Source organism: Rhineura floridana, chromosome 4 (genome assembly GCF_030035675.1).
Source record: "Rhineura floridana isolate rRhiFlo1 chromosome 4, rRhiFlo1.hap2, whole genome shotgun sequence".
Taxonomy (NCBI): Eukaryota; Metazoa; Chordata; class Lepidosauria; order Squamata; family Rhineuridae; genus Rhineura; species Rhineura floridana.
In genome coordinates, this window is record NC_084483.1 from 46,142,246 (window position 1) to 46,169,853 (window position 27,608).

At 43.1% G+C, this 27,608-nt stretch overlaps 1 protein-coding gene across 1 annotated transcript in view; it reads right to left on the bottom strand.

Annotated features, from left to right (window-relative positions):
• The window catches only part of CSMD1 (CUB and Sushi multiple domains 1), a 1,745,606-nt gene that overhangs the window by 363,041 nt on the left and 1,354,957 nt on the right, over window positions 1–27,608 (bottom strand). Inside the window, exons 22-23 of the mRNA XM_061622907.1 lie at window positions 19,479–19,648; window positions 1,450–1,606 (exon numbers count right to left, since the gene is read on the bottom strand). Of these exons, the coding sequence (XP_061478891.1) occupies window positions 1,450–1,606; window positions 19,479–19,648 (327 nt within the window). The remainder of the gene's footprint in view (window positions 1–1,449; window positions 1,607–19,478; window positions 19,649–27,608) is intronic.

Genomic DNA, 27,608 nt, shown 5'->3' on the forward strand with positions numbered 1-27,608 from the left:
AGCTTGTCAAGCAGCTGTGCACCACCAGCTGACAGGCTCTCTTTCCCCCTCCTGCATATAATACCGCAACCCCCACCTCGTCTCTTCCCAAGCCAGGGTAAAGATAAGGCCTGGCTCCTCTTGGCTTCAGTGGCTCTCTCAGGGTTAAGCAGAGTGAGTTTGGATTGCTAGAGGGGACACCCCCTCCTCCTCCTCCTCCTCCTCCAAGCATGCCAAGGGAGAAGATCGGAGGGTGGAGAGGGAACTTCCTGACCCGCCTATTGTGGGAAAGTGGGCTTTGCATTTCTGCTCTCCCCTCTCACCCCTCCCTCCATTAGGGGTGGTTTGGGAGATTCTCCTGGAGTTCAGAGAAGCACTGGATGGAAAAGGGAGGAGGCCTGCAAAGAGCTCCAGATCAGAGGCAGAGCGCATGTTGTCCATTGCAGGTGACTCAATCCCTGCCATGCCCAGTTTGGAAAAAGGATCCCAAAATGCAGGAGTTAGAAAGGGGGGAACCCCTCCCCTCCTCCTCCTCTGGATTATAGGAGGGTGGCCAGGTGCAAAAGAGGGCAGGGCTCCATCACCTTTCATAGTTGTGCATCATGAAACAGCAGAGTTGGAAGGGGCCTAGAAGGCCATCGAGTCCAACCCCCTGCTCAATGCAGGAATCCAAATTAAAGCATCTCCGACAGGTGGCTGTCCCGCTGTGGCATATTTTATATATTTTATAATAAATATTATATATTTTATATATTTTATAATAAATATATATATAGAGAGAGAAAGAATGTGGGGGGGGGCAACTATGCTTTTGCCCCGGGCCCCGCACATGCTAAGAGTGGGCCTGGACCAGTCAAGGTTGTTCTGAAGGTACCGCCAACACTATATACTGAGCTGTTTTGGAGAAGGGCAGGCTAAAATTACATTCGGACCTGGAAGGGGCAAGAGTCTCTTTAAAACAAAACATAGTTGTAGGTTCGACTCTTTGTACATATTTTATCATCATGATCTTCTTTCTCTAAATAGAGGAAAAGGTTGTTTAATTGAATCTTGAGCTGTATCCTGCATTTTACTGCTCAGATTAGCAACTTTTGAGAACCACAAGATCCACTAATGTACCAAGACAGTTTCAAGTGAATACTGTAACCATCATCATCTGGACATTCAATGGGGAATACTTAGCTATATAAAAACACTGATATGTTCAACCCAGGTTCATTATTTATCACAGTGCCTTCTTTATCCATCTCTACTGCTGTGTTTACAAAAGAATGAAAATATTGCTTTTAAGCAGTATGTCTAAAATTCTCCTCTTTCTAGCAGTTAAAGGAATTAAAATGCAATCTCATAATCACAGTAGGTAGTAAGAAGTAACCCTTAGAACTTTGTGTTAGATCATGAGAGCCAAGTAACGTGCTTACTTCCCCCCATTCCGCCCCCAAAAACCCTATTCCCATCAAGGTTACTTACTCGTATATGTGAGCTGAAATCCTTGATCTGTATCTGATCCGTTAGAATTAAATTCTATCCATAAGTGGTTTGATGTGCTGTTGAGAATGTGTCCTATCAATTCATTTCTTGTAAAGGATCCCAAGAGACGTGATGAGCTATCTTTTCCATCATATACCTGTTAAAAATAAACCCAATGCTTAATTTTTAAATTAAGATTAATACATTTATATACTTGCTTAGTTTTAACTACTTCAAAACCAGAGCTTGGAAGTAATTCGTTACAAGTGATTACGTGTAATTCATTTCTTTTTGAGGAATGAGTGGGTAATTCCTTTACATTTTGTTTGTAATAGAACAAGGAATCATTTTATTACTTTTGAGGAGTAATTGTAACATTTCCAGCGTTACTTTTGGGCACTACTTGAGGGGGGAGCCGAGGAAGTCTTCTCCTCCTCTGATTTGTGGATGAAAATCATGTGCCTCAAACTGGGCTTCTGTGCAGCGTCACTCTTCCCTCATGCTCTGTGGGTGGGTAGGAGGTGACGAGGGAGGAGGTGGAGAGTGAGAAGGGGTGGAGTGGAGAAAACAATTGTTTTAAAAAATGGATGGTGGTGGTGAAGAAAGGAGCTGGAGGGCAAGAATATGGATAAAGGAGGAGAAGGAGGCAGCAGTAGAATGGAGATAAAAAAACTGTGGAGGTGAAAGATGGCAACATGTGTGTGTGTGTGTGTGTGTGTGTTGTGTGTGTGTGAGAGAGAGAGATACTGTGTTTTCACTTGGCACACAAAGTGGCCTCCAGTAGCTAACTGTGCTGCATTTGCAGTATTTTAACTTTTTTGCATCTCAGGGGAAAATGTTTGTTTGGGTAAGTATCCCTTAGTTGGTGGCAGGGCAGGGTCCAGGAGGTTGTTAAGTGAGAGATTATGCTTGCTGGCTGAGGTGGGGTTGCACTTGGTTTGATGTGCAAAGATCTGAATGGTGGCTTCTGCCTCCCTCCCCACCTCCCTTACCAGCGGAGAGACTGTATGGATAAAAAGAATTATTCTACTACCGCTGTATGTGTGTGTTTATTTTTTAATGTTGTTTTAGGCTACTTAGATGTGCAGCAGTCAGATGGTAATTACTACAGGCAGGCCCTGCTTATATGGCAGGTTCCGTTCCGGACTGCTGCCGAAAAGCGGAAACTGCCTTAAAGCGGAACTCATTGAAGATAATGCCACGTGACAAGCAAAACCGCTGTAAACGCGGAACAGGTGCCTTAAAGCGGGGACTTTCCCTAATTGGAAGCTGCCGCATTAGCGGAACGCCGAAAGGTGAAGCGCCGTAAAGTGGGGCCTGTCTGTACGTTTTTGGGGCCATGTAATTGTAACTGTAATTTGTTACTTTTTAAGAGTAATCTTCAAAGCTCTGTTCAAAACTACTTTAATCTAGCAGAGGATGTTTTTTTATACAATTTCCAAACCATCCAAACTTCCAGTTAGAAGCTAGGAAAGAACCCACCCTGAAATATTTTGGCTATGCACCTCGTAATATACTGTTAACCTGTCAGTCATTTTTAAAAGGGTTTGTGAAGCTTATACTGAATAAAAATTAATATTTATTCATGGCTCAGTTCCTAAGCATTTTATCACACTGGTCTCCTTCCCCCTCTATAATCCACTTAATATAGGCTGAAAAGGTGTGTGACATTTAGTCAAGGTGCCTCTTCTGAAAACATGGAGGAGGAGGCAAAAGTAACCCCTACCACTCTGTTCCTTCTGTCTAAATGTATTACACTTAAGCTGTGGAGCTAGTCTGTCACCTTTTATTTCAGATTTCAAGCCTAGGGTGATTTTTGTCTTCAAATCATTTTTAATAAAAATAAATATAACATTTGATACCACTTCAGAGGGAACTGAGCTCCTGTTTTCAAACAAAAGGTGCACAAGTTTATCTTTAGTTCACAATATTGAATGGGAAACTTGGATTCACTTTTAATATTGTTGATTTTTGACATGCTTTTATAATGGCTCAGATCACACAGGAAATACTTTTTTTTAAAAAAGGATATTAGAACAAAGAAGAACATGAATAAAAGCACCAAGTTCACATTGACCTGGATGTTTCAATAACATTCACATTTCGAAGAGCATCACCTCAAACCTCCTGTTTCTCAGTGCCTCAGCATTCTACACAAACCACTGAAGGTCAGCAAACTAGGCTCTTGTTTCAGGTTTACACTGCCCAATTCTAAGGGATTCTTTCCATTGCAATACCATAAAGGGCTGCACTAGGCCTGATTGAAGCTAGCTGAACTTTTTGGTCTGTCCACATTATAAGAATATAAAGAATATTGTGCAATATATATGGCCTCAGGAAGCCTCAAACATAATTGATTTTGTTGTTCCATCACATAATGTGAAGATCTGTTCTTGCATTTGGGGCATGAGATTCTTTACAGTTTCAGCTTTTTAATCGAAACCATAGCCTTATTTGAGCATAGTGCCTGTGTGTATATCCTACATGTGAGCAGGACAAATAAGGACAAGTGTTCTGAGCTCTGCCCCACATCACTGTGTCTGCCACCTTCCATATGTTAGAGGGTAAAGTCTGAAGTTCCCCAGGTAATTTAGACCCCTGCAAAACTGGGATTCTAAATTGTGTGGGGAGCCTCCAATCGGAGAGAGGATTCCTTGTGTCAGACTTTATTATCCAGCTTGTGAAGGGCGGCAGGGATAATGACATGGGAGGCAGAGCTTAGTATGCTCATCCACTCTAACCCTGCTCATGTGTAGATTTACATGCAAACAGCTCCTCTGAATAGGGCTCCTGTGTGCTTGTAATTTGTTGTATTGTGGTCATTAACATTAGCACTAATGGAGAACTGAATAATTATCTGAATCATAGTACTTAAAAGAATGGGACTTTTATGAAACAAATTAAATTGCTATTGTTATGCTTGTTCACCTACAAGCAATGTATTGTTGTTTTAATGTACAGTAAGGTTTGTTTAGTATAATAGGGCCACAATTGTGGCCCTGTGTTAAGGGTGAGTTGGCTGGATCCCATTTCATAATTACAATGAGAAATCAGGGACAGTGGGTTCTACAGCTTATAGTTAGAAAACGGTTCAACAGATTTGAAACTTGGAGACATAGGTTTGAGGATGATGAATTTCGGATGTGAAGAATAAGAATTTACTTACTTCGAAGAAGTTAAACATTTGACAAGAGACACTAGCGTGTTCATAGATTTGTGTTTTACTTCCATATACAGTTGGGGTGGTTTTCCTGGAAATATTTCTCTCTTTGTGCTATACCTTTTGGGAAAAGGTTTGTTGTTGTAGGTCAAGGGGACCATCTAGTATTTGCTTTTACCCCTGAATTGTGTAACATGTTCATAGTTTTTATTAAAATATTTTTTCTTGTCAATGTTAATAAATGATCTAGCTTATTCTGCTGTTACTAGTCAACAGTTTCTGTCTAATCTTAGCCTCTGGAAGCTTGCTGTTGCTAGGCAAGATTCTCATAGATCAGGCCTCAGCCTTGAAGAGTTTACAATTCAGGTAGACCAAGAGTTAGGTAAGAAAACAGATGGGGACAAGAAACTACAAGAGATCAGTAAAAATAGTTTGAGAGGTATGGGGGGATATTTCTCAAGATGTATTTTGTGCAGGATCAAATTCACTGATATCATTAGGGTCAGGGAAGAAAGGACGGCTGATTAAATATTTATTGGAAAATTGAGAATTTTTGTTATGTATTGAACCTTGAAGGTGCAGCACCATATATAAATGTATGGAGTGTTAGCTATAGTTCAAACTGCAGGAAATGTGCTGTAAATATGGGAGAAAGTAAAGTATGGATGTCTTTGCCCACTCCAAAACCACCACCACCACCTTGATAGTATAGTCTGTATACTATACTGTATAGTCATGGTTTCAAAGTGTAAGGAGTACTCCCACATGCACACCACACAAGGAAGCATTTGGTAGCTCTAATGGCAGCCTATACATAAGAAAGGGGCAACTTCCCATATTAAAGAAATATTAGGAAATTTAGTTTCAGGAACGGGCAGATGAGACGAACAGAAACAACCTGGAGCTGATCTGCTTCCTCTGGACACTATACAAGCTCAGACTGACTATTAGACTATGGAATCAAAACCTAATGTTCAAGTAACTTCAGGGTGTAAATCTAATGTAAACAAGTCCTAATGCAGGGGTGGGGAACCTCCAGCCCGCAGGCCAAACATAGCCTGCCAGGGGTTCAAATTCGGCCTGCAAGGCCATTTTCCCCAAACCATTTCCACTACAGCTAGGGATGGGGTTCGCTATCTGATTACATTTTATTTTTCAGTTCTTCAAATGGGCTGCCAGTTACGATTTGCCATAAATTGTATTCCACTAGTTATCATGATTCCTGGTTCTCCCTTCTTTTGTTGTTATGTTTTCTAAAACATTACATAATTTCCCCCATTATTCCTTATTTATTTATTTATTTATTTCATTTATAAACCGCCCATAGCTAGTAGCTCTCTGGGCAGTGTACAACAAGATTAAAATACAATGTTACAATAAAATCTATAACGAGTATCAGCAAATTTAAGCTAAAACATTAAACATAAACATTAACATTAAAATGTTAAAATGCCTGGGAGCATAGCCAGGTCTTAACCTGGCGCCTAAAGGAAAGTACTGTAGGCGCCAGGCGGATCTCTTCAGGTAGGCTGTTCCACAATTCGGGGGCCACTACAGAAAAGGCCCTAGATCTAGTAACAGTCCTCCGGGCATCTAGATGGGTTGGTACCCGGAGGAGGGCCTTAGATACTGAACGAAGCGCCTGGGTAGGTTTGTAGTGGGAGAGGCGTTCCACAAGATATTGCGGTCCCACGCAGTGTAAGGCTTTATACGTCAACACCAGCACCTTGAATCTGGCTCGGAAACAGATAGGTAGCCAGTGCAAACGAGCCAGGACAGGTGTTATATGCGCGAACCGATTGGTCCCCGTCAACAACCTGGCTGCCGCATTTTGCACTAGCTGAAGTTTCTGGACTGTCTTCAAGGGCAGCCCTACATAGAGCGCATTACAGTAATCCAATCTAGAAGTTACCAGAGCATGAACAACTGAAGCGAGATCATCACTGTCCAGATAAGAGCGTAGTTGGGCTACTAAACGAAGATGGTAAAACGCATTCCGTGCCACCGAGGCTACTTGAGCCTCAAGCGACAAGGAAGGGTCAAAAAGGACCCCCAAACTACAAACCTGTTCCTTCAAGGGGAGTGTAACCCCCTCTAGAACAGGACGGGCATCTATCATCTGGGCAGGGAAAGAGCTCACGAACAGAGTCTTGGTCTTGTCAGGATTGAGTTTCAGTTTATTAGCTCTCATCCAGTCCATTATCGCGGTCAGGCAACGGTTCAGTACATCAACAGTCTCACCTGAAGAAGGTGAAAAGGAGAAGTAGAGCTGCGTGTCATCAGCGTACTGATGGCAACGCACTCCAAAACTCCTGATGACCGCACCCAGAGGCTGCATGTAGATGTTAAAAAGCATGGGGGACAGGACCGACCCCTGAGGGAGTCCACAATGGAGAGTCCAGGGTGTCGAGCAGTGTTCCCCAACCACTACCTTCTGGCGACGATCCGCTAAGTAGGAGCGAAGCCACTGCCAAGCAGTGCCCCCAACTCCCAACTCCGCAAGCCTCCCCAGAAGGATACCATGGTCGATGGTATCAAACGCTGCTGAGAGGTCAAGGAGAATCAACAGGGTCACACTCCCCCTGTCCCTCTCCCGACAAAGGTCATCATACAGGGCGACCAAGGCTGTTTCAGTGCCAAAACCGGACCTAAAACCAGATTGAAACGGATCCAGATAATCGGTTTCATCCAAAAGCGCCTGGAGCTGGCTGGCGACCACCCGCTCCAAAACCTTGCCCAAGAAAGGGACATTCGCCACCGGTCTATAGTTGTTCAAAACATCTGGGTCCAAAGAAGGTTTCTTTAAAAGAGGTCTCACTACTGCCTCCTTAAGTCTAACAGGGACTACTCCCTCCTTCAAGGAGGCATTTATCACCTCTTTGGCCCAGCCGGTGGTTTCAGCCCTGCCAGCCTTCACCAGCCAAGATGGGCACCATTCCAAGCACCTTGTCCACTTCCTCAAGCTGCACCAACTGAAACTCATCCAATAGCAAAGGACAAGGCTGCGTTCTGGACACTTCAATGGATTCATCTGTCATAACATGGAAGTCTAAGTCCCGACGGATGCGTGCGATCTTATCCTGGAAGTGCTCCGCAAACTCGTTGCAGCGGGCTTCAGATGTCTCTTTAGTATCATGAGGGCCGGAATGTAAAAGTCCACATACCACCCTAAAAAGCTCCGCTGGGCGGCAAAGAGATGATCTAATGGTGGCAGCTAAGTAAGACTTTTTTGCCGCCCTAACCGCCTTTACGTACAACTTAGTGGAAGCACTTACCAAAGCATGACTACATCCGTCAGGAGTTCGCCTCTACCTGCACTCTAGCTTCCTTCTCTCTTGCTTCATCACTCTCAGCTCCGGGGTATACCACGGTGCTGTATGAGTTCTGCACCGAAGGGGGCGCGCGGAAGCGATTGTGTCAATGGCCCGGGTCATCTCCGTATTCCACAGGTCGACCAAGGCCTCGACAGGAGCGCCAGTACTATCAGCCGGAAAAACTCCCAGAGCACTCTGGAAAGTTGTAGGATCCATAAGCCTCCAGGAGCGGACCAACTTAATAGGTCCCCCACCTCTGCAGAGGGAAAGGGCTGTTGTGAGTCTAAAACTCAGCAAGTGGTGATCTGTCCATGACAATGGAGTAGATGAAAAATACCCCACCCTCAGATCACCATCTCCATGACCAGTGGCGAAGATCAAATCAAGAGTATGTCCTGATACATGCATTGGGCCAGAAACAATTTGAGACAGCCCCATGGTTGTCATGGAGGCCATGAAGTCCTGAGCCGCCTCAGACAAGACAGCCTCGGCATGAATGTTGAAGTCCCCCAGTACCATAAGTCTGGGGGACCTCAACAACACCTCCGAGACTATCTCTGTCAGCTCAGCTAGGGAAGCCGTTGGGCAGCAAGGTGGGCGGTACACCAACAGTATTCCCAGTCTGTCTCCATGGCCCAGCACAAGATGAAGACACTCAAGACCAGTCACCATCTGGACAGGGTGCTTGTATATTTTATATAATGTATACAGCAGGAGCTGATTACAAAAAGTAATTACATATATAATTACATAATTCTCAGCACATATTTCTTTTTTTAAATAAATTACGGTGTCGCCAGCAGCCACAAACACAGTCAAAGAATGGGAGCTATTCATCGATTACACGGCTGCCAATTCACAATCAAGAACCTTAAAGTACACTCCCAATTGTACACTGGCAAAAGAAAACAGGCTATCGGATGGGTGATAGAGCCCAAGTCTACTGAATCGGCTGCACTAGCAATTCCCAGGGAGAACTCATTCGCGTAGTCGACACCTGCAGAAAGCAGGCTTGAGCTCTAACACCCATCAGCTGATGGGCAGTAGAGCTGAAGCCTGCTGGATCAGCTGAGCAAGTGAGTTTAGGACCTAATGGGCCTTTTGTTTCCTCCTTCCCTAGTCCAATTATTTTAAAGTAGAGGCTGAATCGGGAAATCCTAATTTATTTCCATTATATCATTCCTCTTATATTTAAAAGCACATTGAAGTCTCTATAACTTTGATTTCCTTTCCTTTCCCCCCTTTGATTTGGGTGTGTGTACACGCGCATAAAGCAAACACCATCAGCTAGGCCAGCATTGTTTTATCTTTATTATTCTCAGGGAGACCCAAACAGATTATTTCCTTGACTTAGGAAGGCTCACCCTAACAACATTTGCAAAAGCAAATGCCTTTGTAGCTTGACCTGAAGTTCAACAGCTTCAGATTTGAATTTGTCCAGCTTTAGCTTCCACTCTTTGATTTTTATTCAATCTGCTCTGCTAAATTAAAGAGACAGTACCAAATATTTCATCCCCACATACTTCTGTGCCTTGACCCCATCACCACTTGTGAGACAGGTGCAAAATGCATCTCCCTGTCAGCAATGGAAATAAAACAGCCAACAATGGTTTATGGGTGAAAACAGGCCACAACTTTATTGAGTAGAGCAAGTAAGCGAGGCTGTCATGGCAATAGGGCAAGGATCCATTTCCATTCCAGCAGCCCTCACTGTGGGAGTGTTGAGTTGTTCAACAAGCAGTTTGGAATCACCCTTGGGAGTTGGCCAGTGTTAGAACCAGGTGAGGCACAAGCCCAAGCGTCTGTGATCCCACTGGCCAACCAGTGGGGGTGTTTGCAAGCTGGATGAGGACTGGCCCTTCCTGTGCCAGCAGTATGTCACTAGAAGCTATATGTCCAATGCCATTTCTGCCTTAAGTTGTGACAGAAGCATATGAACACCTAACAATTGCACAGTAATCACTAAGGGATAGGCAAAAAAAAAAAAAACCCTGCTCATTCAAGGGCCAATTTAATATAGAGGAAAAATTCTTATTCAGCCCTGTGAACCAGCAACTCTGTTAGGAACAGCTCAGTGATGCGCTAAAACAGAGGGATGAGAGTGGGAAAGCTGTCATGCGAAGGCAGAGGCTGGTAGCAGGTAGGCCAAAGCCTCTTATGGGCCTAAGCCTGTCCCTGACCACCACCACCACCACCTCCAGGCTCTTGAGGGATCTTTCAGAATTATGGTAGTCTCACACTATGGAAAAGGAATTCCACCACCCGCTGCTATCTGGGGCTGTACTCCACCCCATAATGGTGCCCTGCACATAATCTTTCCTGATAAAAACCTCACACTTTGATCCACCTTTTTCAGAACACTCAACATCTTTTTTTTTCAAATGGCCATCACATCCTACAAGCAATGCTGTATATATAATATCCTATTTTTTTTTTAAAAAAATCCCCATAATCCTTTTAAAGTATATGTGTGAATGAATTTCATTAGGCATTTTTGTCACATAAGCATGATAACTCATTTTCAGTTATTTCTTCTTTATGTCGACTAGAATGTCCTATTTGTACAGGATAGCATCTCTGCTCATTTTAAAATCACTGCACTAAAAGGCTTTGGGAACAATCTTCCTACATGTTAAAGGGATTTTAATAGGCATGTAGCATATCAACTTACCCTGCCATTCCTGACAACCCTCTCTAGGCCTCAAATTTACACTACCCAAACAAACTGCAGACTGGAGCCCTGAAGGGGAGTGGAATGCTGAATGACAATAAGGGAGGTGTAAAACGACTCAGATTCTCAAGCACAGCAAGGCAAAGAGCAAGTAACTATAGAGGTAAGAGCTCAGCTGCACACCTCTCAGGATTCCTTATATGCTGTAAGACCAAGCTACTGAGAAACTGATGGTGGGTAAGGGACAGTTGCAGTGATATGAATAAGGCATAGTTTGGGAACCATAGTACATGCAGTGTTAATTTGACACAGCAGAAAATGGGTTCACCTGATCCACATAAGAACATAAGAACATAAGAAGAGCCTGCTGGATCAGGCCAGTGGCCCATCTAGTCCAGCATCCTGTTCTCACAGTGGCCAACCAGGTGCCTGGGGGAAGCCCGCAAGCAGGACCCGAGTGCAAGAACACTCTCCCCTCCTGAGGCTTCTGGCAACTGGTTTTCAGAAGCATGCTGCCTCTGACTAGGGTGGCAGAGCACAGCCATCACGGCTAGTAGCCATTGATAGCCCTGTCCTCCATGAATTTGTCTAATCTTCTTTTAAAGCTGTCCAAGCTGGTGGCCATTACTGCATCTTGTGGGAGCAAATTCCATAGTTTAACTATGCGTTGAGTAAAGAAGTACTTCCTTTTGTCTGTCCTGAATCTTCCAACATTCAGCTTCTTTGAATGTCCACGAGTTCTAGTATTATGAGAGAGGGAGAAGAACTTTTCTCTATCCACTTTCTCAATGCCATGCATAATTTTATACACTTCTATCATGTCTCCTCTGACCCGCCTTTTCTCTAAACTAAAAAGCCCCAAATGCTGCAACCTTTCCTCGTAAGGGAGTCGCTCCATCCCCTTGATCATTCTGGTTGCCCTTTTCTGAACCTTTTCCAACTCTATAATATCCTTTTTGAGATGAGGCGACCAGAACTGTACACAGTATTCCAAATGCGGCCGCACCATAGATTTATACAACGGCATTATGATATCGGCTGTTTTATTTTCAATACCTTTCCTAATTATCGCTAGCATGGAATTTGCCTTTTTCACAGCTGCCACACACTGGGTCGACATTTTCATCGTGCTGTCCACTACAACCCCGAGGTCTCTCTCCTGGTCGGTCACCGCCAGTTCAGACCCCATGAGCGTATATGTGAAATTCAGATTTTTTGCTCCAATATGCATAATTTTACACTTGTTTATATTGAATTGCATTTGCCATTTTCCCACCCATTCACTCAGTTTGGAGAGATCTTTTTGGAGCTCTTCACAATCCCTTTTTGTTTTAACAACCCTGAACAATTTAGTGTCGTCAGCAAACTTGGCCACTTCACTGCTCACTCCTAATTCTAGGTCATTAATGAACAAGTTGAAAAGTACAGGTCCCAATACCGATCCTTGAGTGACTCCACTTTCTACAGCCCTCCATTGGGAGAACTGTCCGTTTATTCCTACTCTCTGCTTTCTGCTTCTTAACCAATTCCTTATCCACAAGAGGACCTCTCCTCTTATTCCATGACTGCTAAGCTTCCTCAGAAGTCTTTGGTGAGGTACCTTGTCAAACGCTTTTTGAAAGTCTAAGTACACTATGTCCACTGGATCACCTCTATCTATATGCTTGTTGACACTCTCAAAGAATTCTAATAGGTTACTGAGACAGGACTTTCCCTTGCAGAAGCCATGCTGGCTCTGCTTCAGAAAGGCTTGTTCTTCTATGTGCTTAGTTAATCTAGCTTTAATCATACTTTCTACCAGTTTTCCAGGGACAAAAGTTAAGCTAACTGGCCTGTAATTTCCGGGATCCCCTCTGGATCCCTTTTTGAAGATTGGCGTTACATTTGCCACTTTCCAGTCCTCAGGCACGGAGGAGGACCCAAGGGACAAGTTACATATTTTAGTTAGCAGATCAGCAATTTCACATTTGAGTTCTTTGAGAACTCTCGGGTGGATGCCATCCGGGCCCGGTGATTTGTCAGTTTTTATATTGTCCATTAAGCCTAGAACTTGAAATAAATTGAAATAAATAATAAATAAACTTCCTCTCTCGTTACCACTATTTGTCTCAGTTCCTCAGAATCCCTTCCTGCAAATGTTAGTTCAGGTTCAGGGATCTGCCCTATATCTTCCACTGTGAAGACAGATGCAAAGAATTCATTTAGCTTCTCTGCAATCTCCTTATCATTCTTTAGTACACCTTTGACTCCCTTATCATCCAAGGGTCCAATCGCCTCCCTAGATGGTCTCCTGCTTTGAATGTATTTATAGAATTTTTTGTTGTTGGTTTTTATGTTCTTAGCAATGTGCTCCTCAAATTCTTTTTTAGCATCCCTTATTGTCTTCTTGCATTTCTTTTGCCAGAGTTTGTGTTCTTTTTTATTTTCTTCATTCGGACAAGACTTCCATTTTCTGAAGGAAGACTTTTTGCCTCTAAGAGCTTCCTTAGAAGCATAGAAGCAGAAAAACAAAAATTCCTAACAGTGCCTGTGAAGGCTGAATGTTCTGTTAGCTAGCTCACCAATGTAACAAGATACTTTCTAAGCAGATAGCTGGGAATGTGTCTTGTTGGGAGAGGGGAGGTAGGAACAGCACGAGGAGCGCTCAAGGTTAGAAAGCTAGCTCATTGCAAAGACAATGGAGCACACTGAAAAGTGTTGCTAACAAGATGGGAGGGGCTGTGTGTGAGGAGGACTTGAGAGCCATATATCAATGTATCTGTGTATCTATGCTTCAGACTAGTATTCTGGCGCTAGCCGAATACTTCGTCTCTCTTTTGCAAAAGATAATCAATAAAGGTGTTGTTTTTTATCCTGGTTTCCCATCTGGTGATTATTTGGAGCTTCCCCCAGATGAAAAGAGCCTTTTGGTGCAACAATTCTGGTGCAGCCAGCCAGGAGATCTGGTTAACCTGCTGACCTTCTGCGTCGCCCCTGGAGAGTCAAGGAGAGCGCTCCAGGTCATTTGAACCTGCCTTGAGGCCAGGTAGTGGAGAGCAGAGGGCACAGCAGTTTCAACCGGAGCTCCAAATAGTGAAACCAGAGAAGCCAACACCTTAGGAAGTAACGGGAAGCTGTAGATGACTGTGTGGTCGTGAGAGTCAGGAGGCCTACTGAAAAGCCCGGTAAGGAATCGGGAGTAGGGGTGACTTCACGAGGGGCCGTGGGATGAGAGCCTGTTGAAAAGCCCAGGGAACTGACCTATAGCAGGCAGTTGAAAAACCCAAGTAAAATGGGAACAGGGGCGTGTCACGGGAAGAAAAGCTGCAGAATCCGTTAGAATGTTTTTTGAGAAACTTTAAAGATTTTAAAAATGCATATGGTGGTTGAGCACAAGATGTGGTTGGAATGGAATCTTAAGGAATGGAGTCAGTTGTCAGGCTCCCATGTGTGTAGTTTGTAGTATTTTCCTGGGAAATAAGAGTGGTATTAGGAATGATTTTGTCTAAATAGACGTGTATGAAATGAGTACTCAAGTGTGAATTGGTTATATGTGTCAAGGTGTGAAGGTTTCTTTGAGTGTCTGTGTGAAGGTTTTCTGTGGGAATGTTACTGTCACTTCCTAAAACATGTTGTTGTTGTTTTTCCTTGCTGCCTGGATCGGCTGTGCCGTCCATGCTATTTCTGCTGGCTGTCCTTGTTTTTTCCACAAGATTTAAAGAACTTAATCTGTTCCTTTAGTAGCTTTTAGCAATCTTTTAAGTCAGTGTGAAGGGATTTGCTCTGTTTGTTTAAGCAAGTGATAAGGAGAGGAAGAGGGGCTGAGGAACATCAGAGCTCCCACACACGTGTACTACGCTCTCAAGGAACGCATCAAGGACTGCAGGGACAGAACCGGGGAGACTCTGGGTCTCGGGGCAAAACCTTGAGACCAAGAGATTCCTTCCTGGTTTTGGATCAGAGCTCTTCCACATGGCTTCAGCTGTATTCAACCGCCCACTCCGGGCATAGGATAGGTAATCTCTCCTACCTTTCACCTCTTATAGTAATAGGGTCCTTTGATTTCTTTAGTTTAAAGTTATGAATGGGTTAGGATATTAATGATTAATGCTGCCATGCACCCAAGTAATTCTGTAATGCTTTCCTACTCTTTCTCTCAATAAAATCAAGCTTTGCTTTATTTTGGTTTGGACCTGCATTTCTTGGGTTAAATATATACACCATTTAGGCATATTTCAGGGCAAAGCGCTTGTTTTATCCCTAGCAAAAGATCCCCTCCTCTCAAGGAGGTGTGCTTCATGGGACATGAGGGTGGCAAATGCGCACACTCAGGTTCCCAAGAGCACTTGTCGTAACAAACTGGTGGAGAATCAAGCGGGCAGCAAGGGTGGCAGAAACAAAGTAACATGTGAACAGTCCTGCAATCCAGGGAAACAGGTAGCCAAGTTCTGCATGTAACTGGAATGAGTGAAATTTCCTTTTCTTTCTTACTATGTTTTGCTGTCTCTTGTTTTAAAGTGAGTGGGGAAATGTCCTTTAAATGCTGTGGTAAATCCAGAGGTTAAGGTATAGAAATTCCCTGGCACATTGTTATCCCCCTCTCCTTCTGTCCTTGGCAACAAAGCTTTGCCAAACAGTGGTTGTGATTGTGACACAGCAATTAGCCAAAGTTGATACTGGAGAGAAGGTTAACCCATTAGTGGCCAGAAGCTACTAAGGGGGTTCCCTTTAGATACCCCCCTCTGTTTTTTCCTTTTGAGAGTCAATCTGGGAGAAAAAGCTGGTGACAACAGCTTTACTCATGAGTGACTTGATTTGAGAATGTGGCATTTGAAGGTGGCTGATCCCTGAACTTATTTTGAAACTAGGTTTGGTTGTTTTGTGTGTGCACTGCTTCATTCTTTGCATTTGGCTTTTGGTGTTGGAGGTTTCTAAGCTATGGCAAAAGTGCTGCAGCCGCTTGGGGACTTTATAATGCATGTCAAGATTTGTCAGATTTGTTAGAGGAAGAACGCAAGAAAAGTCAGGAGTCAAGGAGTAAGTTGGCTCAGGCAGAGGAAGCCTTTGAAATAGAGCGCCTCCATTTGACTGAGGCACTGGAAAAGGAACGAGAGGCTTTTGATAATGAACGGGTAGATTTGAATGAAGGATGGAGAAATGATTGTGACAATTTTGGTCATGAACGAATGAATATGGTAGCAGAAAAAAATCAGGTGGGCTTCTTCTTTAAGACAAATGGAGAAGGAGAGAGATGATGCATTAATTCAAGCTGAAATAGCTCGTAAGGAGTTGAAAAAAAGAAAAGGATGAATGTACCAGAGCAAAATTAACTGCTGAACACCTTGAGGTTAGAGCACAAGAGCAACGGTTGAATGTTAGCCACGATGAGTGCAAAGCTCAAATTAAAGAACTGGAAAGACAGTTGCAGGTTCAACAGGGACTGGTGGCCACAGTCATGCATGTTTCAGGTGATGGTGATGAGGAAAAAGGGAGTACAGAGATGGTCCTGGAAGTTTTGAGCTTCCCTACAGCAGGCAAAAGCATAGTGACATCACCTTTAATGAAGGGTGATACGTGGAAGGAATCCCCCCCTTCTTCCTAAAGGCTGCTGTTCGTGGCTACTTCCATGGGCAACCTCTGTACATGACCAGAGGCTAGGGAAACTCGAAGGTTTTTAGAATGTGTAGTCCTGTTGTGTGTTTGTCTGTCTGTTGCAACACAATATTTTGGTTTTTGTCCACTTTTGTTCAGAAGTCTCATCTGTGGCCATGGATGTGTTTTATTCTTATATTTTCTTTCCTACGCTGAAGCATTTTCCCCCAAAGGACGTTTCCTTTTGTGTGTGTGTGTCACAGGAGATTTTATTGCAGGCATTTTTGACTGGAGCCTCACAGATCACTGACATGAAGCTGGTACTAACGCCCTGGGCCAGGACATAGCTATGCAACTGGCGTGCTATTCTCCAGCGTGTGCTATAATAACAGCATAGGGGCCTGCTTCAGTCTTCCCCAACTACAGAAACTGGCAAGTCCACTTTGGCCATCAACCTGAAATGGACACCACTATTTCTTTTGGCGAGGTGTCTCACGTTGTGCAAGCTTGCAATCTTTATCACAGTCACTCGGGGGGAGGGGGAATAATTATTCTTTTCATTATTCCAGTTTTTCTGCCTAGCATCGGCAAATCATACACAGTTCAGTTGCAGCTTCTACTGAACATGACCAGCTGGTTTCCAGAGGATGAACTCTGTACAAGCCACCCTGCAGTATGATTCAAGACCCTGACACTTGTTTTATTTCCATTGTGATATTGAATGTAATGTTTTATGCATTGTCCTTTAAGGATGTGTTGACCATTGCTATTTTTCCTTTCATAATTTATATGTTATGGCTGTTTTGCTCCTAGGATGTTTTTTTACTTTTCCAATCCCTCTGAGTGACTTCGTAACAGGGGGTTTACAGAATTTGGCTATCTTAGATGTGGGGTTCATCAGTGTATAGTTTTGGCCCATTTGTTTACTTTCCCATTCTGTCATAACAATGGTTAGGAATAGTGCAATGTTCAGGAGTGCAAGTTACATGTCACATAACACATGATCATCATGCAGTCACTCATATCATAGATAAGCTCTCACAGATAGAGGCACATGGATGGTGGATTCCCTGTTTGGCTGGGGTGAGAACGCCAAAGGAGGTTTCAACCTTATACTGCACCCCGTTGTGGTGGTTTTGGTTTTTCAGAAAAACTCTGATCTTTGTCTAATTGTAATATGTATCCATCTCATATGGCACAGTTACACCGACTGGAAGTCAGCATTGGAGCCCGGGGGCAGAACTGTGAAAGGACGTATATGTCTACATTTCAAAGAGGGGGGGAGTGGTACGGCTTGGCTAACCCCATGTTAGTTCAAGTGGACTCTAGGAAGTGCAAGGCCAAGAGCTATAACTCCCACCCCAACTCTCACACACCCCCACCTGATGGTATGGCTGGTGATGCGTTCCAGAGGTTTTGTGCAAAGGAAAACAAAGGCAGAGTTAGACGCTGTTGCATAAATGTTATCTTATTCCTTGGCGTATACACCCCCACCCACAGTGAATCCCATTGTTCGTTAGAAAGAGCCTTAGTTTTTTGGTGTCAGTTAGAAATACACATGTAGATATACACACATGGCAAACGGGGAACTCAATATACATACTGCATGCCCAACAAAAATAGATGAAACCACCCTTGCAATTGAGCACAATGTAATCACATATCGCCCACCAAATACACTGACCCCAAGGTTCTGTGTAGAGAAAGGAACCCCCAAACCCCGATTTTGATTTATGTGGATGAGATTCTGGCCTGTGGGAAAAACCGGGGGACCTGCTTAGAGGCTACTAGGTCTCTTCTGAAGGAATTGGCTAAAAGGGATATAAAGTGTCTAAGGACAAGGTGCAGTGGTGTCAGGAAGAAGTCATGTTTTTGGGATACCAAATCAAGAAAGGCAAAAGGGCCTTGGGCCTTGAACAAAGGGAAGCAATATGTGGTATGCCAAGCCCCAGAACTCCAAAAGAACTGAGAGCTTTTTGGGATTAGTGGGGTTCTGCAGGCAATGGATCCCTGAGTTTGGAGTAAAAGCAGCTGTTTTATATGAGTCCCTGACAAAGGAGGGGCTAAAGGATTGGAAATGGACTAAATTAATGGAAAAAGCATTTAGGGAGTTGAAACAAGCCCTAAGCAACCCTCCTGGGCTAGCCCTACCAGAGGGACAGAAGCCATACCGACTGTATGTGAGTGAAAACAAAGGAGTAGCTTCAGGAGTCCTGACGCAGAAATGGGGAGACAGATGGCACCCCATAGGACACTATTCTAAAGTATTGGATCCTGTTGCCAAAGGGTGGCCCACCTGCTTGAGAGTGTAACACATAAACAAATGCTTATGATGTATTATAGCCTTCCAAAAGAGGAAAATGATTATGTTTCAACCCCCAAATGCTTTTGAGGGGGGACTGATATGAATAAGGCATAGTTTGGGAACCATAGTACATGCAGTGTTAATTTGACACAGCAGAAAATGGGTTCACCTGATCCACATAGAAGCAGAAAAACAAAAATTCCTAACAGTGCCTGTGAAGGCTGAATGTTCTGTTAGCTAGCTCACCAATGTAACAAGATACTTTCTAAGCAGATAGCTGGGAATGTGTCTTGTTGGGAGAGGGGAGGTAGGAACAGCACGAGGAGCGCTCAAGGTTAGAAAGCTAGCTCATTGCAAAGACAATGGAGCACACTGAAAAGTGTTGCTAACAAGATGGGAGGGGCTGTGTGTGAGGAGGACTTGAGAGCCATATATCAATGTATCTGTGTAGGTATGCTTCAGACTAGTATTCTGGCGCTAGCCGAATACTTCATCTCTCTTTTGCAAAAGATAATCAATAAAGGTTGTTTTATATCCTGGTTTCCCATCTGGTGATTATTTGGAGCTTCCCCCAGATGAAAAGAGCCTTTTGGTGAAACAGCGGCAAGAGCAGACCTCCTAGCACTTCCTTCCTTTGGTTGAATACCAATCTGGCATGTTTCAGATCACCTGTTCAAGACTGGCAGTCAGTGTAAGTCCTCACATGCATGCAAAAGGAGGGGAGGGGTTATGTCTGCCTTTCTATCTAAGTTAAACTAGTTCTCAAACACTACAGGTCAAATAATTAATATATCAAAACAGGATTTATTATTATTATTTTGTTATTGTGGAGACAGATAGATAGATAGATAGATAGATAGATAGATAGATAGATAGATAGATAGATAGATAGATAGATAGATAGATAGATAGATAGATAGATAGATAGATAGATAGATAGATAGATAGATAGATAGATAGATAGATAGATAGATAGATAGATAGATAGATAGATAGATAGATAGATACCTTAACAGTATCGCCTTCATGCAGCTGAAAGGTTCTGGCTCTCAGATGGATCCCTTTCCCAGGTTCAGTTTCAATTTTATAAATGCATTCATGGTTGTTGTCATAATTAGACGGAAAATTTGGAGACAGCAGTGTTCCTTCATTTGCAGACACACTTGCTCCACATTCAGCTAAAGAAAACAGACATATTTTAAAAATAAAAAAAATGAACATGAAAACATGAAAAGGGGTTAGCATTTAAAAGAATCTTAAAAAATTGTGATTATTTTCCAGATCACAAAGTGCATCCAACTCCTTTATGGTTTTATCTAATAGCTTCTTCAGAACAACAATTAGAACGATTCTGCCTGCTCACTAGCTCATGCAATGGGACTTTCCTCTTCTCCTTCCTATAGCTCTGTGCACACCCACCAAATCTGCTCCAGGGAGTTTACAGCAGATTTGTGGTATAGGTGGAGTGCAGGAGGGAAGAGAGTAAGGAGAAATCAGTTTACACACTGTTGGATATAATCCATTATGTACTCATAAGTTTTTAAAACAATTTCTTAGCCTTTTTTAGCCTCTAGACAAAGAATCACTGAATCATCCTAGATGTGCAATTTTGCCTTTGTCTCAGACCCTCTCAGTTGTATTTTTAATGTCTCACTGCACTGTGGTTTGGGACTACCCTCACATTTGGAAGCATTTGGGGAATTCTATACACAAAGGTAAAACCAATGTATATGTATAATACAACTGATCCTTCACAGTCTGCAGCACTCTAGCTAGTGTCTAATTGCAAACAGGTGAAAGTTACTTGCCTCTGCAAAATTCCCAAGAAAATGCCTAATAGCAAACAGGAGTGAAGGTGACTTAAATTTCCCAGAGAAGTCTGACAAGCAAACTAGAGATAATGGTCTATAGTAACAGCCTAAACCCACTTACATTACTTCCATGTAATGTGTTTAGGATACCAGATGATGTAATCCAGCCAACCAGCCAGCCTTGCTTGCTACCATTGTGTTATTTTCAAAATGAATTCCTCACTTGCAAGCATCTGTTTATGCAACCTACACAAAGGTGCTTAAAATAAGTATACATATTTATTTTGACCAGGGAAATGTAATATACTATTTGTGCTTTTATTACAGTGTGTCATGGACAGAGCTATCTAATTTTTGCATTAATAAAAGAAAGACTACATACAGACCAATCTTTCAGTACAGTTAATTTATTTTCTGTTTTATATTTCACTATCTCAGAAGAAATCACTTAAATATATGTTGCTTGTTGCTGGGACTGTGGACTTTTGCAATTTCACCAAAATAATAAATTATATCAATCATTGCACCTATAATTCCTCCCCAATCAACTGCATCCACTTTGCTCAAAAAAAAAAGGATGGGGGATTTTGAAGTTTGTCAGCTTTGGGGGAGAAAAAGTAACAACAAAACAACAATAGCAATTGAATCTCCACTGATGCCTTATATTCCAAAAGTTAGACTTATTAATGGCAAGGACAATTATTGCATTACAAGTTACCTGCACTTCTCATTTCCCATGCAGACTTAAAACCATAGTGATAGCCTTACTTGCTGATTTTAAGTTTGATTGTACAGATTTATCAAATCAATTCCTACATACACCACTGGACTTCTACATATCAGAATCATGGGTAGGATCTACAGTTAGTTCAAACAGAAGTTACTTGTTTAAATCGGTTTCTGCCTGGATGATAAATTCAACAACAAGTGTTCCTCGGATCATAACACAGGACACTGTTACCTTCGAAGAATTATTTTATTTTCTGTAGGGTTGCCTTAACTTGGGGCAGGTTGCCCAATTAGCATAGGGCCATCACACGTTTTAAAAATAATAAAATTCTGATTTGATAATGTGAGGAAAGTTATAGCCAATTGTATAGCCCAGTTTCATAAAGGTAACCATACATGTTCATGTCTTTCCACTAATTCAACATTGATTAAATAAATTCAAAAGCAAGGGGTTGAATCCAAAGTAAGTTAGTAATTCTTATGTCCCACTGAAATCAATTTAAGTTAGCCCTGACTAATCGATCCCACTGATTTTCAACTGCTCGAGGGGCTTAGGGATGGGGTAGAAGTTCCTGCCACTGGCAGAGAGGAGCTCCACTAGCAGGACGTACCTCTGTCCTGACTGCTCCTGGGCTGCTTTCACGCTGCACTTTATTATGTTATTCAGACTATTTCTTACCTGGTAATTTGCGCAATAAATTTGATCTTTTACATGACATACAAGCTAGTTCTGAAATTCTAGTGGAATATAGTGCAAGTTTACAGCTAATTTTCATGATAAATAATACCAAAAATAATCCATTTGCAAGCTTGGGAACCCGGAAAACTGCAGGAATTTTTTGCTAGCTGCAGCCGCTCATTTAACAGGCATCCCAACATGCAGTGCTTTAGGCACACAGGTTTTTTTTTCTTTGCCTGACAAAAATTGTACAGTATATATATATATTGTACATGTGTACAATGGTTAAGTGACAGAAATAAGACATTCATTGCAGCCACGTGAAAGACAGTTGCATGAAATGCCAGTATATCAGCTGTTCCATAATGCAGCAGGTACAGCAGTGTGAAAGGAATTTTAGAAGTCCAAACAGAAGCGCTACCATTTTAATCCATTAAACTAATGCAATAAGCCCCATGTCTGAAAGCAGCCCTAGTATGCCTGCGAAAAGCATTGTTATCAGGACACAGGGCCGGCTCCAGGAATCCCGGGGCCCTTGGGCATCAGCTTGCCCTGTCCCCCGGCGTGTGTGCGTGCGTGTCTTGAGCCTCAGCTCTCCCAGAAGGGACAGGAAGGGAGGAGGCATGAGTGTCAGGCACCTCTACTGCCAGAAGACACAGAAGGCTTGGGGGTTGTTGAGTCTGAGCAGGACCTTGGGGGGAGAAGCAAGCATGAATTCCAGCCAGTTCCCACGGATGGCGCGATCTCTGAGGAGCAGAACGTGCCAACCCCAGTTGCTGCTGAGGACCTGTTGGGGGAAGCTCCAGCGAAAGTGCCAACTCCTCCCTTACCAAGCAGTTCCCAGGATGCCACCAGCGTGATGCAGCCCCCTGACCTCGAGCCCGTTACTCAGGAGCAGGTGTCTTTTGATGAGCCATTAGAGACATGCCCCCCGTCACCTCGCTCCCGCCGCCGCGAGAAACGGACAGGGCAGAGACAGGACTTGCGAAGGAGTCAGAGATTACAATCGAAAATGTTCCCTACTTAAGCTCGCTGCTCACAGTGGGGAGCTGCTGAGTCAACTTCCTTCATACACCGCAGAGCATGTCTAGAGTGTACTTAGGGATTTTAGTGAGTTAGTGCAGGTTTTTCTATGAAGCGCAATGCCTTTGATGTATCCATTACTTTAATAAAACGAGTTTTAATTGCACCCATGTCTCAGCCTCGTAGTTCTGGCTCTGGACGGGACAGCGTGCATGCATCGTGCACGCACACAAGCGCCCCCCACACCCACACCTACCTTTCTGCTGTCTTTTACCATTGCCCTTAACGAAGATGGCGGCTGTGGTTTCCCTAATGGGATGACACCTCCTCCGCCATATTTGTTGATGGCACGCGTGCGTGCTATGTGCACGCATCTCTGCCATCAACTAAGATGGCAGCAGGGGCTTCAGTGCCTTAGGGAAACCTCAGCCGCCATCTTCATTAAGGGCAATGGTAAAAGATAGCAGAAAGGTAGGTGGGGGTGTGGGGGGCCGGCAGATCGCGGAAGGGGAGTGGAGGGGCAGCTGAGGGGCCTCCTGTAGCTCCAGGGGCCATCGGGCGAGTGCCCAACCTGGCCGCCCTTTAGAACCCGCCCTGTCAGGACACAAAACAGGGTGTTCCAGAGGCAGGGTGCGACAGAAGGAGACTCAGAGCTGCTGGACCAAGAGCCCCTCTGTTTCCCCAACAGGCCTAAAGATCAGGCTTATTGACTGAGTTGGCTTGGAAATGATGTAGTTAATTTCCTCATCATTCGTACCAACAGGAAGGATTTTTTAAAATAATACAAGAAACACAGCAAAAGAACAAAGGAACAAATAATATATATTTTAAATTAAAAACTTTTCATTTTTTGTTTTAACTTTTTTATATTAACCATTACAGCATGAACTATTAAATAAGGGGAGGGGGAACCAAGCACACCACAAATGGTGGCTGTTTTTAAATAACAGTCTCATCAAGACTCGTTTCTAAAGATTCAATCCCATAATTAATATTTTGTCAATTAATTGTCTCAATTAGAATTGTATGTTAGTATTGATTTTCATTAAGCAATTATGGCCAAATAAACATTTTAATGGTAAATAGTACTACTTCAGTCAAAACTATAGCAACAAGTTCCTGCATTAATAAAATTGACCAGTTACTGAGGGACATAGCTATTTCTAGTTCAAAAGGGACAAGAAGAAAATTTACAAAAGTATTTGAAAAGGTAAACAGACTACAATTACATGAAATCAGTGGGGAATTTGTCCTGTAGTCTGAAACAGCATGCTGATTTTTTTTTTAAAAAAACTAAAATTAAATGGAAGGCTACCAGCATTCAACAGGACAAAGCCACCTCCACCTTTGGAAAAAAAACTCCACAGAAACCACAGAGGGGTTCCTGCTAATATGCTTGAAATGCTTCTGCCATCTTAGATAATATCTGTAAAAAAAGAGAGAGAAAGAGAAAAAGAAACCAGCATGCTATTCCTCAGATTGAAAGGAGATGCACTTCATTCTTATCAGACAGAGAATACATGTTACTTTTGATTTGGTTTGATTTTTTTCAGTTAAAGAGGTAGTGATTAACGAAAGTTTAAATCAAAAGAGGGCTCTATTGTGAATTAGTTAGTTCAAAACCTCTCTCACAGATATGGCTTATTCCTACTTTTCAAAGTCTAGATTCCAAGGGCTAGCTATATTCAAAGCCATCTCTTTTTAAAATAGTTGAATCATTGAAATCTGAAGCATCTTAGTGGGTGCCAGCTTTGATCACACCAGGTCTTCACCTGGCATAAAACAATGTTTTAAATGACCCAGGCATGCATATCTTTAAGTTCATATATAGTGAAAGACTGGATTATACTGTTTTTCATAGTGGAGAAGCACTGCTGTTAAGACAGAAGTTCACAAACTGTGTCCACTGAGCATCTCTGAAGACGGAACAAAAAATCATTTTTAAAAAACAAAATCACCCAACAGACATAAAACCAACTGTTTTCATATCAATGGGTGGTATGCAGTGACCCATAAACCTGAAAGAATGTATCATCCCCTATATACCCAGTCAATTACTGTGCTCTGTGAATGAGGCCCTCCTGAAGATACCATCTTACCAGGACGTCCGCTCTGTACAATACAGAAATTGGGCCTTTAGTGTTACAGCTACACTTTGAAATTCCCTCCCTCTAAATACTACACAGGCACCATCTCTGTTGTCTTTACAGTGTCTACTGAGGTCTAGGGTTGTGCAGTGACCCTCCTATCTACCCCAAGGCTCCAGTCCAGAAAGGGGACAACCTGGGGACCAACTACTGTGGCTTGGAGTCACTCCTGAATAACTTTGGGGTTGGGCTCTGTTTAATTAGGGTAAAAAAATCAAATTAAACATATGATGGAGAGACTGAGAGCCAACAGCTTCTGAATGGGCCTGATGTGGCTTGAGCCTTGGCCAAGTCCAGTGCATAGCCCTACTGAGGACCCTCCTCTTTCAGGAAGCCTTTTAAGTAGAGAGTTTTATCCCAGTCTGCATTTGTTTTGGAATTGTTCTTAAGATTTTTTAAATATTTCTTTATTGTTTTATTGCTTGTTGTTTGCTGCCCCAGGCACCTTTAGGAGGAAGGGAGGGATACAAATTTAATACATAAATAATAAACCAGGGATGGCCAACATTGACAGGTGGGCAAGGCAATTTATCTGATAATCCCATGACATCATTTTGATGTCACATGATTGGCAGGTGAATTGCTCCACCCCCTGTCAAAATCCATTGCATGGGGTTCCCAAGCTTGCTTTATTTATTTATTTATTTATTTATTGCATTTGTATACCGCCCCAAAGCCGAAGCTCTCTGGGCGGTTTACAGCAACCAAAAACATTAAAACAAATATACAATTTAAACACATATTTTAAAAACAATTGAAAACACAATTAAAAAAATTAAAACAATTTAAAACACATGCTAAAATGCCTGGGAGAAGAGGAAAGTCTTGACCTGGTGCCAAAAAGATAACAGTGTTGGCGCCAGGCGCACCTTGTCAATAAGAACTTTCCATAATTTGGGGGCCACCACTGAGAAGGCCCTCTCCCTTGTTGCCACCCTCCAAGCTTTCATTGGAGTAGGCACCCAGAGGAGGGCCTTTGATCTTGAACGTAGTGTACAGGTGGTTTCGTATCGGGAGAGGCGTTCCATCAGGTATTGTGGTCCCAAGCCGTGTAAGGCTTTATAGGTCAAAACCAGCACCTTGAATTGAGCTCGGCACCTTGAATTGAGCTCGGAAACATACAGGCAGCCAATGCAAGTGGGCCAGAATCGGTTTTATATGTTCAGACCGTCTGGTCCCTGTTACCAATCTGACCGCTGCATTTTGCACAAGCTGCAGCTTCCGAACCATCTTCAAAGGCAGCCCAACGTAGAGTGCATTGCAGTAATCTAATCTGGAGGTTACCAGAGCATGGACCACTGAAGCCAGGTTATCTCTGTCCAGATAGGGACGTAGTTGGGCCACCAACCGAAGCTGATAGAATGCACTCCGTGCCACCGAGGCTACCAGAGCCTCAAGTGACAGAGATGGTTCTAGGAGAACCCCCAAGCTACGAACCTGCTCCTTCAGGGGGAGTGCAACCCCATCCAGAACAGGTTGGACATCCACCATCTGGTCAGAAGAACCACCCACTAGCAGCATCTCAGTCGTCTGGATTGAGCCTCAGTTTATTAGCCCTCATCAGTTTATTAGCCCTTTGTCAGCTTTATGCTTTGCAAGCTGCCCTATGCTGTTCTTTTCAACCTCCAACATCAGAAGTTGAAAGGGGGAGTGTGGGAATGGGCTTTACGATCCCCCCTGCCCGTAGTGGGAAAATGCAGAAAATAATTATGATCTCAAGGAAGATTGATAGTGATGTGTGGCAATGGCTGCACTCACGCCTAGTGGCACCCTGGGGGCCAGACTTCCCTATAGCCAGCCATGCTTCTATATGTATTCTTGTATTAGTACTATTGTAGCCTTTTAGGCCTGAGTTCTCTGGTGCTATTTTCTCTAGTTAGCTTTAGCTTGGGGAAATTAGTTCTCTGCCAAGGGACTTTGGGGCTATCTATCTCTCAAAGGTAAGCCTAAGCAGTACACCACTTTGTAGAGGATAGAGGCTGCTTGCCAAGCAGTTGTGCACATCTCTTATTAGTAGGGGAGGATGTAGTACTTCCTTTAGTTGCTTACAAAATGTTCAGTAATCCTTCAACCTGGCACAACTACACAGACATTGTCAAGGCTGACATATAACCCCAAAAGCAGGTGTAATTAATGCACCAATAAGCTTTGTCAACATAGCTCAACAGTATATAGAAAGAGGTTGAAGGACTGTTAGTAGGAACCTCAGAAGCAGCAAGCCTCTGATGAGGAAGGAACTCCACACAGACCAGCCTGGGATGGTGCTGTGGACCAGCCAGCCAGCTCCAACTAACAGAAGGGGTTCATCCATTGTCATCTCGAAAGTTTTTTCCTGGAAGGATTACCTGACATCTGAAAGGATATAAGCATTGTGATATACGTCTGCAGGGTTTCTTCTCTATTATTTAATAAGCTCTTTAGCTTTCACCTCACTGGTGCGTTCATTGACTCCGAATGCACAAAAGAGCCTCTGCCCCTTTGGCAGAACATTCCCACCCCCCCATGTTGGAGGTGCAAAGGAGGAATACAGTGAGGGAAAAGTGGTTTTCATTGAATGGAAACTACCTTCCCCTCACTGAACAAGGCATGATCCTACCTCTCATCAGCTGATGAGCACTTTGGAAAACAACTTACTCCAACACAGAACTTCTGCTTAAAAGCTTGACAGATAGGGGAAACCTCAATGGAACAACTTCACACTCTTGTGCAATCTTGAAATCCCTGTTACTGATCTTGGGCATCTGAACTT